This window comes from Vanacampus margaritifer, chromosome 3, assembly GCF_051991255.1.
Source record: "Vanacampus margaritifer isolate UIUO_Vmar chromosome 3, RoL_Vmar_1.0, whole genome shotgun sequence".
Classification (NCBI taxonomy): domain Eukaryota; kingdom Metazoa; phylum Chordata; class Actinopteri; order Syngnathiformes; family Syngnathidae; genus Vanacampus; species Vanacampus margaritifer.
Window position 1 is genome coordinate 6,264,271 of NC_135434.1, and position 13,129 is coordinate 6,277,399.

The 13,129-nt window shown below is 41.1% G+C and overlaps 1 protein-coding gene across 8 annotated transcripts in view; it reads left to right on the top strand.

The window, feature by feature from the left end:
• The window catches only part of mctp1a (multiple C2 domains, transmembrane 1a), a 119,355-nt gene extending 107,186 nt beyond the window's left edge, over window positions 1-12,169 (top strand). For 7 of the 8 annotated variants that reach the window (XM_077560874.1, XM_077560875.1, XM_077560873.1 and 4 more), the window contains 4 exons: window positions 778-887; window positions 1,141-1,250; window positions 1,770-1,867; window positions 10,023-12,169. In XM_077560874.1, the coding sequence (XP_077417000.1) occupies window positions 778-887; window positions 1,141-1,250; window positions 1,770-1,867; window positions 10,023-10,094 (390 nt within the window). In that variant the 3' untranslated portion in view covers window positions 10,095-12,169. Of the gene's footprint in view, window positions 1-50; window positions 888-1,140; window positions 1,251-1,769; window positions 1,868-10,022 lie in introns of those variants that run through there. The other variant, XR_013293393.1, reaches the window with a different exon arrangement.
• Window positions 12,170-13,129: the final 960 nt, after the last annotated feature.

Below are 13,129 nucleotides of genomic sequence, written 5' to 3' on the forward strand. Positions count from 1 at the left end.
TTTCTTTTTTTTCTCTCTTTTTTTAATTCAAAATAAAACTCCCATTTCAGGCTCATACCTCGTGTTTCTGATGGTTGTAGCCAACCTCTTGTTATTCCCCTTGTTAGATTCTGAAGCATGCGCGCCAAACAAACCTCCATGTGTAGAGCGCCTCATTGTGTCCATATTGCACTTGTTTCTATTAGTCATGTGGCATATTAACGGTTGCATGACTTACTAAACTCTAACTCAGTAAGATTCCAAAGTTGTTTGGCTGTCAAAAGCAGACAAGCCCGCCCCCGCCCCTCTTGATGGCGTCGGTGATAATGATGTCGCGGCTGGTGACATCATCACAGCGTGCCAGGCACTCGCACAATCGGGCTCAGCCTGATCTTGGCAGCGCCGTGAGAGGGAGGCGGCAAAAAAAAAAAAAAGGGCACCTCAAAGATTGATGTTTCCATTTGGCTTTCTGTTTAATTCTGCCGCTCTATTAACATATTCAAATAGTCTGTGTGAGCTTTTGTACGGCGGAAAGCATTTTGATTTGTTCTGCCGACTTTATATCTCTATTACCGCCTGGAATGAACACAGTCAATTGGAGCAGGATATCCGGCGATTTGGCTCCCCGGCGCAAGCCTTTGCCGCTATTTAACATGTATTGTTCCCACTAAAGATGCCTTTGCCCAGCCTCTCTCTCCTTTTCCATTTCTCTTTGCTCCCTGCTCCCTTACATCTCTTCCTGTTGCACCCTGCCTGCTCATTCCTCCCTTGCCCACAACCCTATCTGTGCCTTTGCAGGACTCTGAGAGAAAGGGCTTCATGAACAAGCTTTATGCCATTCAGGACGTGTGTATCAGTGTGCAGAATGCGCTGGATGAAGTGGCCTCCTATGGCGAGAGGATAAAGAAGTGAGTCGTAAGCCCGCTCCTCGGCGCCCGGCCCGCTGCGCTTTGTGCTCCGCTCCACACGTCCCAGTGTTTTTCCGCAGTGCCAGGTTGCCCCACTTTGCCTTGCCAGCCTGATTAGAACTTACTGGCTAGAAACGCTGCCAGCATGACAAACAGATGATCCTCCGTCCTCCTGAATCATATACTGCTTCAACAACACCGACGGCGCCCTCTGTCAATATTTTCTCACGGCCCTTTTTTCCTCTCTTTGCAGCACTTTCAATTGGACCGTGCCTTTCCTAAGCTGGCTGATCATCGTCGCTCTCGGAATGGCGACCGTCATTGTTTACTTCATCCCGCTAAGATATATTGTGCTAGCCTGGGGTAAGCTAGATCGCAAGTAGCGTCCATGTGCGACTAATGTGCATTCACCGCTAAAACTGTACCTTGAGATACGGGAAAAGTTTTTGTGACATGAGCCATTATTTGGCCAATTTTGTGCTTTTGTACTGTACCGTTGTAGTGAACTCACTAAACATTAAAAACAAAGAGTTTGTGTATTTTGAACAAACACATAACTGCTTTTAAGTCTGCTAGCGTAATGCTAACACATCATTACAAATGCCGGGTTAATAAATAGCATCAGTCTTTAAGCCAGCGCTTCTGACCTCAATAAATAAATCACCGTAGTATAGTGCTATTTTTCTTATTAAAAACACATTACAAACATTTTTGTTTTGCTACATTAGCCAAAGCAAGCAAATGTTTGTAAATGCAGATATTTTGATCCACTTCTGATATTATTTCCCATTAAAAATCAATGATACGGTGGTACCTAATGTTGTGACCTATGTGTGGTGTGTTCGTAACTGTTCACTTCCTGTTTCCATATGCTTGATACAGGAGTGAATAAATTCACCAAGAAGCTGCGAGACCCTTACACCATTGATAACAACGAGATCTTGGACTTTTTGTCCCGAGTGCCCTCTGATGTCCAAGTGGTGGGTAAAACTTCTCATCTTTGCCTTCTTCTTTTTTTGGTCTTTTTTAATAAGATTGCATTTTTGTGTGTTTGTTTTTCATGTACATGTAATCACTAAGGTTAAGTGAGTTCAGAGCATAACAAGGTTGATCGGTTCCGTATACGCTCACAAAGCACCCTAGCGAGTTGCGATATGTAAGCTTTTTTAGTCATTCGGCCTCTAAAGTATAAATCAACAGCTACATGTGGTTTGAGAGATCAGATTTCCTTGTCACTAAAAAAAAAACTACAAATGTGTTTTAAGGACAACATAGGCTAACATGATGCGCCGGCCATAAGAAAATGCAGTTTAAAGTTAAAGTTTAAAAAGCGGTGGTGTTATCCAGCACCAACGGAATACGTCGTATCCGCGGAGAACCCCGCTGTGCCCGGTTCAACACACGTGTGCACAAACACACATTTTGTGACCTCGGGCCTGATATGAGCAATCCCCTTGCCACATCAGCGCGGCCAAACGTCCTCTTTGATGGCTTGCTGTCTTTCATCTTTACAAGGTCATATTCCTCGCTCTTCTGCACGCCTTCACAAGACCCCCCGTGCTTTCCCCAATTCGACCCTTGTGCAGCTTTACAGTGCTCGGTGTACTTTTTTTTTTTTTGTAACGGGGAACTGTTGTAGTTATTTGCACGAGGCAGGTAGCCGTCACATTAAATTAGCCCGAGCTGTCCCCTCTGGTGAAGTGCAACCACCTGACACACCTGGAGCCTAAAGGGAGAGGGATGTAAAGGGGCACAAGCCCAGCAGGTACAAGGCCTTTACAAGGACCCTAATGAGGGCCTGCTGGATGGGGGCTTTGGGGGTTGGGGACATTCTGGTCTGGTGTGGTGAACATGCGGTTGCAGTTGTGTCAGTTGTGATTATTTCAGTGCTACTGTCACAGTGTTTTCAGTTGGAATACTTATATAGGCAGTAAAATGCACCATCAAATCAAGAAAAAGAAGGTTTTGTCTTTGCATCCCTATGGAAACATGATGATATTTAACTCATTCACTCCCAGTCTTTTCACTGAAGCAACCCCCTTTGCTCCCGGCTGTTTTACTGGGGCCCACAGAATATTGTGTTCTATTGCTGTATAAACATGGAACCTACCAAAAGAAAGATTAGTCTATTCTTTCATCAGGAAAAAAAATGTATGTTTCTATCTGTTTCTGTTTTGCAGCAACTAGTGTTAGTATATAGCTAAGTTTTATCATTATTCACAAATCTGTTTTAAACAGTGGGGGAAACACCTTGTTGCAACATGGCCCTGGTTGATCTCTTATACTCTGCTCCCACCTGCTGGCCGTTTTTGTAATAACTACCATTGCTTTAAGCGACCTTTTCATGTCGTGAGCTGTATCAAAGCCTTCTGTATGCTCAAAAACACATTGAAAACATGTATAAACACGTCTTTGGGAGCATGGTAATATTTAAAATGGAACGTATTTATACGTTTTGGGGAGCAAATTAGTTAAACATGCTAAAATGTAATAACAATAATATGTTCTATGCAGCCAAACTAGTCTAAACTAGGCATCCTGATTCTTTTTTTTGTTTGTGGAATTTAAGTTAAGCAACAAAATCCACATGTTTTTGTCCATCTCAGAGGGCGGCCATTTTGCCACTTGCTGTCGACTGAAAATGACATCAAAGTTGCAGGGGGCGACCATTTTGCCACTCGGTGCTGACTAAAAATGACATCATAGTTGCTCAAGGCTCAGGCAACGACCAATCATGGCTCAGCTCTTTTCTGAAGCTGTGCTGGGAATGGTCGTTCCCTGAACCCTAAGCACCTGTGATGTTGTTTTCCGTCAACATTAAATGACAAAATGGCCGCCCCCGAGATACAAACGGGTCGATTTTACTCCCTAATTCATATTCCACACACACAATGTTAGTCAGAATGCCACAGACCAGTGGGGGCGCATACAACATATTGTAAAGCAAATGTTTGACTTGATTTCCCCTTAAGCGTACTACAAATGCAATGTAAAATGACTGACACAAACCACCTACTAACTCTTGTCTCGTATAAGTCGAGATCTCCACTGATGCGTAGAGGCAGCAACAGACAGGGCTGACATTTTTACCACCTTCTCCTAAAGTGGGTAGCATTTTAAAAGACTTGGCTTTGCTCGCTATGCATACGTTTTAGAGCCGCTGCTTCTATCAGGGAAAAGTCTATTGATTTAGCTACGGTATACGAACATATGCCATCTTTACGGATATGATCAGGGAGTTCATGTCCTCTCAAACGTGACCAAACCGAGCACCTTTATGGGGCGAAGTCGTCTCTACCTGACGTTTGGGAGGTGCCGGCGCAATATTATGTTTTACGACACCATTAGCCATGCGAGCTGGGGAGTGCGTAAGTGGGGCCAATGCAATTAGCATGCCAAGTGGCCATTTTAGATTGGTGTAAAGGTGCTTGATCAAGCCCCAGTACAAAAATAAGCGCCGGTTCCAATTTAGCGCCTAATGAACAGCAGGGAGTTAGGTTAATATTTTTAGACAATGTTTATGGGCGGGATTAAACCCTCTGTGTGTATAAACGGGTCAAAGGCAGGATAGTTAAAGGATGATGTGTTGCCAGATGCTATCGCTCGCATCCACTCGGGGTCTCGTTCACCTTTGCGTTGTCCTTATTTGACAACTTAATTTTTTATTTTTTTTTTAACTAGTGGAAGCCAATTAGTCTCCTTCTATAGTGAGCCGGGGGGGAAAAGACTCAAAACTTTTATTCCGTGTTTTCTCCCCAGCTTGTGTCACCTTGACATGTTTCTTTCTTGAAAGCAGAGAGCTAAATCCTAATATGTTCACATGTTCAAACTATTGAGTCTGCTTACAGCCATTTATAGAGCGCCCTTAGGCTGTCTTTGGTGTCACCTTGGACTGACTATGCAGCCCTCGATGTTGTGCGCTCCAAAAACTAGGGCTGAATGCAATTAACTCATTTGCTCCCAAAAACATATAAATATGTTGTATTTTAAATATTACCATGTTCCCAAAGACGTTTTTATACGTTTTTATGTTTTTTTTTTTTTTTTTAAATTGTTTTTATTTATTTTAGAGCATACAGAACGCTTTGACGCAGCTTCTGAAGTGAAGAAAACGGTTGAAGAAATGGTAGTTTTTACAAAAACGGCCAGCAGGTGGCAGCAGAGCAAAAGAGATCAATCGAGGTCATGATGCAAAAAGCTTTTTTTCCCCACTGTTTTAAACAGAAATGGAAATAATGATGAAACTTAGCTATATTCCAATGCTAATTGCTGCAAAACGGAAACAAAGAGAAATACTTTTTTTCCTTTTTCCACCATGTAACTCCGCCCCTGCTTGCATTTGAGTTTTTATTACTGCATTTTCTTTCTTTTCTTTTTTCTCACCACCACCCACCTCACTTCCGCCTTATGTGCCCACATTGGCATCATCAAAACACTGTCAAAGGTTCAATATGAGAGACAGGTTGCGGGACGCTTTGCCGCTAACACTGTTAAGCGCGGCACAGTACACGGCGCCCCTTCAGCCCAGCGCACTTGAAAGCTTGTTTTGCACTTGTACTGTCAACATTTGGGAGAGGAGCGAGGGTGGAGCAGCCTTTGAGCACTGCAGGGTCTTTACCCAGCGTCTCTCTTCTCGTCTGCGTTCCCTTCAAGCTTCCTTCTCACGCTAGCAAATTTGCTTATGTGCTCGCCGCATTTGACTTTCACCCAATTTGCGATTTGCTTTTGTTTTGCTAACGCCCCGTTTTCTTCTCGCCTCCGCTGCCTTTTCTTCTGTTTTGTACTTTAACTAGCGCTTGTTGTCGGCGTGATTTTGCCGTGTATGTTGTTATAAGTGAGGCGAACGGGGGGAGCCAAGGGTATAGCATCAGGCAGGCCTGTCACCTGTGAGGCGGAATTGAACCTGTGACGCATAAGCCCCGTTCTTTTCTTTCCCGGCTGGCAGCTCCTCACGCAGAAGAAAAAGATTGTTTGATTGAGATATTGTTTTTTTTTTTTCCCCCGCTCACCTTTTTGTTTTTGTCAATCCCCTTCGCTTCTTTCTCACCGACAAGGAAACTTTTCTTTGTTTGTATGTGCACGCAAAGTTTTTGTGTTTGGACAGGAATGTCAGCGTGCAGATTTAAATTGCCACTTTTCCTTTTTTTCTGCTGTTGTAGGCGTTTGGCCGTATAATGGGACCGCTAACAGTCTGCGATGCTGTACAATAGCTGTCCTAGTTTTGTATCTTTCCCGAAGCGTGTTAACAAATACGTGGAAATTAGCTGTATACTATTAGAGAAACTTTTTTCTTTTGCGCGATGCGTGGTTTGATTAGGATTTTTGTCGTTATGTTGTACTTCAGGAAAGTAGAAAGCCATGTCGTATCATGTGATTATCATATGAGTCCAGGCGTTTATTTCTTGCTTATTTCATCTTTTTGTACTTTTGTAATCAGAGTTGGCAAGTCCAGGTCCAGAAAGGAAAAACCCTGCTACAGTTTGGCTTTAGCCGCAGGTGCTAACTAGCTATCTCCCTAGCAGGGAGATGAGCACCCGGGGAGCTAGCTAGGGAGCTCACTAGCTAGCACGCTAGCTAGCGTCTGGGGCTAAACTTTGGCAGGGGTTTTTACTTTCTGGACTTGGATTTGCCACCTCTGATTGTAATAATGCTAAAGCAATCCTTGACTTATGTTGTTTGTTGTACAATAATATTAACAATACAGTAGTGTGCTACCCCAAATGCTAGTTCTCAATAAGAACATTAGCAGTCTGTTTTTATTGCAACGAGATGGGGATTTTCTTTTTTTCTATCCCCCCCTCCGATTAGCCAGTTTAGTCGCGTTCGGGCACTTCACTTGTAGGAGGTCATACAGTACTTTTAAAATTGAATCATATAACATTAGACAATGGCTGTGCCTAAGATGCACTAAAACACTATAAGATTTTGATATTATTATTATATAAATTGTCGTTAACTCATTCATTGCCATGAATTCATAAAAAAATATATATATTATTAAAAATTAGGGGCGACAGGCAATTATAATGTTTAATTGTAATTAATCGCATGACTTTACTAGTTAACTCACGATTAATCACAAATTTCATATCTGTTCTAAATGTACAATAAAAAAAAATTCTAGCTCTCATACTCTTGTTAACAAAAGAGGGGAAAAAAAGGTTAAACTAATACAAATAGTTCAAATGAATTTTTGACGTTTTTAGCCGTCAATGGCAGTGAATGAGTTAAGTTTTGACACACTTTCTTATTCGGTGTCATAAGAATCTGTGTCCAAAGTGCTTTTTATCACTGGAAAAAATGTAAAAGTTTGAACACTGAGGAAATGACAGTGTACGGCTTATATAACAATGTCAATTTATTGTTCCCCCAAAATAACTTAAAATACTGCCATTCATAGCTAAACCCCTGGCAACAAAAGTGAGTACACCCCTAAGTGAAAATGTCCAAATTGAGCACAGGTAGTCGTTTTTTTTTTTTACAAAGTCTCCGCTATAAATATGTAATAGGTGTGCTAAATTTGCTATTACAGCTCTCACACACTCTCAGTTGATCACTGAAAGATCTGGAAAAAAAAAAAAAAAACTCCAGGTGCGAACATTTAGCTTCTCTCAATGTATCTCATCATGGCTAGCGATTCACTCATTTGTTCAACCGTCACTGCACTTATGTCACTGATGTGCTGTCTGCACTGGCAGTGTGCCAGATTGTTGGAGGCCACCGACAGAACTGCCACCACACACACACACACACACACACACACACACACACACACACACACACACACACTGGGTCATACAAACTGTAGTCGGCCCCCTGGGGGGGTTTTGCCCCTGTTGTCTGCTCGAGTTGGCAGCGCTATAAAAGGGATCCACACCCACATGAGAACAGTATCTGCCATCAGTCGGGTGTCCACATATCTCTGTCCGTCTCACCCACCCTTCTATTCTTTACTCTCATTGTCCCCCCCCCCCACCCCCCACCCCACCACCTATCTATTTTCCTTTGTCTGCCCTTCTACTATCTTTCCGTCCATCACGCCTCTCTTTCCCTCCTGCTCTCTCTTCTTCATCAGTTTCTATATCAAGTGTGCCTTTCATTGACACTGAGGAGCTTTCAGACGTGAACCACATCTGCAGGTTCTCGCCAATCTCATTGTCCGCGATACATGCGATGCATAACATTGATTTCGTGACCGTCCTCCGACTAAGACGTACACAAACGATCGCGATAATGCCCCCCCCCCCCCCCCACAACCAGCCAACAGAGATGAAGGCTCGTTCAGCCGTCACTCAGCAGCGACGACGCTCGCTTGTCCAGCACGAGATAGAACACAGCCGACATACCGGCGCCAACTTGTTGTGGGCGCGGAGAATCAGAGAGGACGTCAGTCAGTCAGTCAGTCAGTCAGACAGGCGGAGTAGCCGACAGTACATCCGCCTCACAGGAATCCCGCCGACTGCCTCCGCTGATGTGCTTGTTGGTTCCGCGGCTAGCTCCGATCACTCATCTGCCGGGATTGTCATGTATGCGTCCGCGAGCTTTGTGCGGGGAAGTGTGAGGTACTGACTAGATGTCCATCATTTAAGACGGGGATGTCCAAACTTTTTTTGCCTCTGAGAACAGCATAAGAAAAGGAAGGCTTTGACATTTTCACCTTTAATTTGTTGAAAAATGTGTCCCAAAACAATAATATGCTTCTGTATCAAGACTTAAATTTGTTGAAATGTCTTTAAGCATACGTTCATTAAACAAATGTTCAGATTTGCAAAATGTTGATTCATTTATTTATAATCTTAGACAATAGCTTAGGATCTCGGACACTGTTTGAAAATTCTAACAAAAAATACAGGGAGCTCTGAGAATTTCTTAAAAAGTTAACTGAAAACTTTTCTATAATAAATCATTTTCCAAACTTTCTAAATATCTGAAATGTTACATTTTTCATATCTTAGGTAGTGATGGGAACATCAAACTTCATGAAACACGTGCAATATTTTAAGTTTTACTCCTCTAGATGGTGCTCTTGGTTTAAAGGATAGTAAAATGGAAATTGATTAAATTCGAGATGAGCCCAAAAAAATATCACAAGTGCTTCATGAAGCTTCATTTGTCCATCTTAAGGTTTAATTTCAAAGTGTTTAAAGTGTTTGTATTATTTAAAACATGTTGTGCCATAAATTCTATAAAAGCACGCCGATAGAATATTTTAACTCATTCACTGCCATTGACGGCTACAGACATCAAAATTTCATTTGAACTATTTCTATTTGTTTTTTTTCCACTTGTATTAATAAGAGTATGAAAACCTAGATTTTTTTAAATTGTACATTAGAACAGATATAAAATTTGTGATTAATCATGAGTTAACTAGTGAAGTCATGCGATTAATTACGATTAAAAAAAAATTATTGCCTGACGCACCTAATTTTTAATAATCTTTTATTTATTTATTTTTAAATCATGTCAGGAGATTTAAATTTTTGATCGTAATTAACTGCATGACTTCACTAGTTACCTCACGATTAATCACAAATGGAATTTTTTTTTTTAAATGTAGTCTTTTTTTTTTCTAGGTTTTCATACTCAAAAAAAGCAACAACACTTTTTTAAACTAATAGAAATCGTTCAAATGAATTTTTGATGTCTATAGCCGTCAATGGCAGTGAATGAGTTAATAGTGTTTTATTTTTTATTTTTTTACACAATTTATCATACAGTGCAATATTAGTCAGCATGAGGTTGGTAGCAAAGGTGAAAAAACAAAACAATCCAAAGACACTGAAAGGCTTCCAACATGTTTTTTTGTGCTCTCTCCCTCATCTTCATGATGAGTCTGTTGTCTCTTGCAGGCTTTCCCATGAGCCCTTGCCCTTGTCCTCTATTTGATTGTGCGATCGCTTCCCGTAGGCCACTGTTTCACATCTGTGGAAGCATGTGTTTATGTATATTGTGTGAGTGCGTGTGTTGTAATCAGTGTGTAATCCCTTCCTTGAGGCCTCTGTTCCACGCAGCTGGAGTCAGAGAGCCTCGGGAGGCTTTTGCGTGCGAGTCAAGCATCCTCCGCTCGCTCCACCTGACCGGGTGGCGTGCGCACGTGTGTGTGTGTGTGTGTGTGTGTGTGTGTTTTAACAGGTGCAGTACCGAGAGCTGAAACTGGATCCCAATCCTAGTCCAAATAAAAGGAAGAAAAACAACCCCGGGTAGAAGTCTTCCCATGTCCACTTCCTGTGTGCTGCTCCATGACTGGACTGTGAGGAGGAGCCGGTCGGAACCCGACGTGGGCCGGCTAGAACTCCCCTTCCCCACCTTTGTTAGGTTTTTTTTTTTTTTTTTTGGGCATTGTTGAAATGCCACCGAGATAACTTGTGCTGTCTTCCTCTCACACTGACGCCACAATTAATGGCAGCCATTTTGTTTTTTTTACACAAACGCACTGAATGTGTTTTTAAATGCAGAAATTTGTGAAATGTTTCTGGGGTGTATTTATTTATTTATTATTTCTCACAGATTACTGAGGGTCCTGGCTCTATCAATCAATTTCCCCACACTGAGATGTCCCCTGTTTGCACTCTGCCTCTTCGTCCGTGCTCGTCCTCTTCCTCCTCGTCCTAACTGCAAGTCCAGTTTTCTTCTCACCTGGTGGTCCGCCCACCTGCCCGCCTCCGTTAAATTCCGTTTGGTCCCGATGTGTTTGCCCGCAGGCCAATGCTTCTGTTTTAACGGACAGAACGGACAATTAGAATTTATTTGATCAAATTGCTAAGATTGGCTTATTGTTAATAACACAAAAATATTAGTAACTAAACAATTTGACATGTAAACTCAACTTAGTTCTTTTATTACATTGGGTAGTTGTGGTAAAAAAACAAACATCTGTTTTAGGGGTTCTAAACTCCAGAGGTGGCAAATCCAGGTCCAGAAAGTAAAATATCCTGCCACAGTTTGGCCTTAGCCCCAGTTGCTAGCTAGCTAGCTCCCTAGCTAGCTCCCATGGTGTTCGTTTACCTGCTAGGGAGCTAGCTAGCTAGCATCAGGGGCTAAAGCCAAACTGTGGCTGCGATTTGACTTTCTGGACGTGGATTTACCACCTCTGCTAAGCTCCCATTAAAAGAATAACAAATTAAATAAAAATAAAAAACAGGTTGGCCATTTTATTTTGAAGCAGCCATTTTATCTCAATTCCAGGGCTCACGACTCTCGGTGAACTGTACCTCAAAAGTAGTTGGCAAGCATATTAGCATCAACTCCAACTCCATCAAGCTCCAACAACTTTTTTTATTTTTTATTTTTTATTCACAGCATTCCTCAAGCAGGTTTGATCTAGTTCCAAAATCTTTCCACATTACACTAATTCTAATGTAGGGCAGAAACGTGCACAATTCTATGACACCATTTGGAGGAATTAGTAAAGGAGAGATTGTGAGCCAGGCCCTCCAGGGGTCACTTCCTGTCTGTGTACATGTTCCAAAACGGCGTGCTTACTCATTTCTATATTAAGTTTACAACAGTTTTTGGACATTTACAAGAAAACCAAAGTGTTTAATGTCATTTGCATTTCAAAGCTATAAATCAGGGGTGTCCAAATTTCGACCCGGGGGCCAACTGTGTCTTAAATCCAAATTCACATTTGACCCACGTCGTTCTTGCTTGCCTTGTACTCCTCCTACCCCAACAACATTCTCATGTTTCACTTTGTGCCCACACAATCACAGTAACTGTAAAAATATCATAATAATAATAAAAATCTATTCTTATACACCCCAATGAATAAAGCAGGTGAATGTCAAAGTGGCCCTTCCATGTTTTTTTTTGTATGCGGCCCTTGAAAGATAATGCTTGGACACCCCTGCTATTAATGAATGTATCATCAGACTGGAAAAAAGAAACTTATTTGCACCCAGTGGAATTATTTATTTTTTAACTCTACATGTACATAGCTTAGTCCTTCTAAAATGATGGTTGTATTTTATACCGTATGCTTGTTGATGGTCTGCTATTGCCGCTGTAAAAAGTATGTGTATGCCTGCCTCATTTTCTTAAGATGTCTCATTTTTCTCTTTTTTTGTGTCTGCCTGCAATGTTTGTGCCTGCCTGCGACATCGCCGTCATGTGTTCAACCTGTGACATCATGTGACCGTGGGAAAAAAAAACGAAAACAAAACATACCCGCAGGAGCTCAGGTGGGCTGGCTCACTTCTTGTCTCGCGGAAATGAAATGCATCTGATGTATGTTGATGACGAAAAAAAAAAACATGAGAATAAATTTGTTTTTATCTTTATTAGGCTGCATCTTTTATACAATATAGGTTAAAGTAGGTTTCGGTCTCAGGAAAACTGGAATCCGGCTAAAAAGTAGCAAAAAAGGGACCACTAGTACTTTTGCTACATAACCCCACCACCAACAAAAAAAAAAACTTTTAAAGAAAGACCTGTATATATCCCAATATGGCATTTTCCCCTTAAAAATGGATAAAATTAATGTCATTTTTCTATTCTTTATAAAAAAAATTTTTTTTTTATTTTTTGTACTAGTGTTAATTTCGTCAACGAAAACTCAACAAAAATAATTGCAACGCACATTTTTCACTGGACTAAAACCCTCATTAATAAACACTAATTGGGACTAAATCAGTATGCATTCTCGTCGACTAATGAAGACGAGACGGAAATGTACTTGACTTAATAAAAACTGGACTCAAATCCATGGACATTTTAGTTAATGAAAAAAGACGAGATGAAAATGATATGATTTTGTAAAATCCTGTCTCTGCCACGGTGACACTATTATGTGACACACCCCCTTTTTAAATCTGCAGCTCGCGAGTGCAACATGCACAAACATGGGACAGACAGGAAGGAGGTGGGTTGACGGAGAAAGGTTAAAAAAAATATAGAATATCATTTAACATTAATCCAACGGCCATAACGTTCCAACGATAATGTTAATCAACCGCTAACTAATGCTGGCTAACTTACTAGCTCGTACCATGGATCTATAGTAGCCACTTGTTGATACACAGTAATTGTGTTGTTTTTCATCAAAAAGATGAGAAAAATTGATGTGAAATAGTCAATTTAAGATCTTCAACATAATTTGCTTACAAAATGATTTTCCTGACTAAAACTAGGCTAGTAAAATTGTCTTCTTGGATTAAAATAAAAACTAAAATGCTAGATTTTATTCTTGACTGGACTAAATAAAAAAAAAAAACGGGATGAGGTTGACCAACTATGATAAA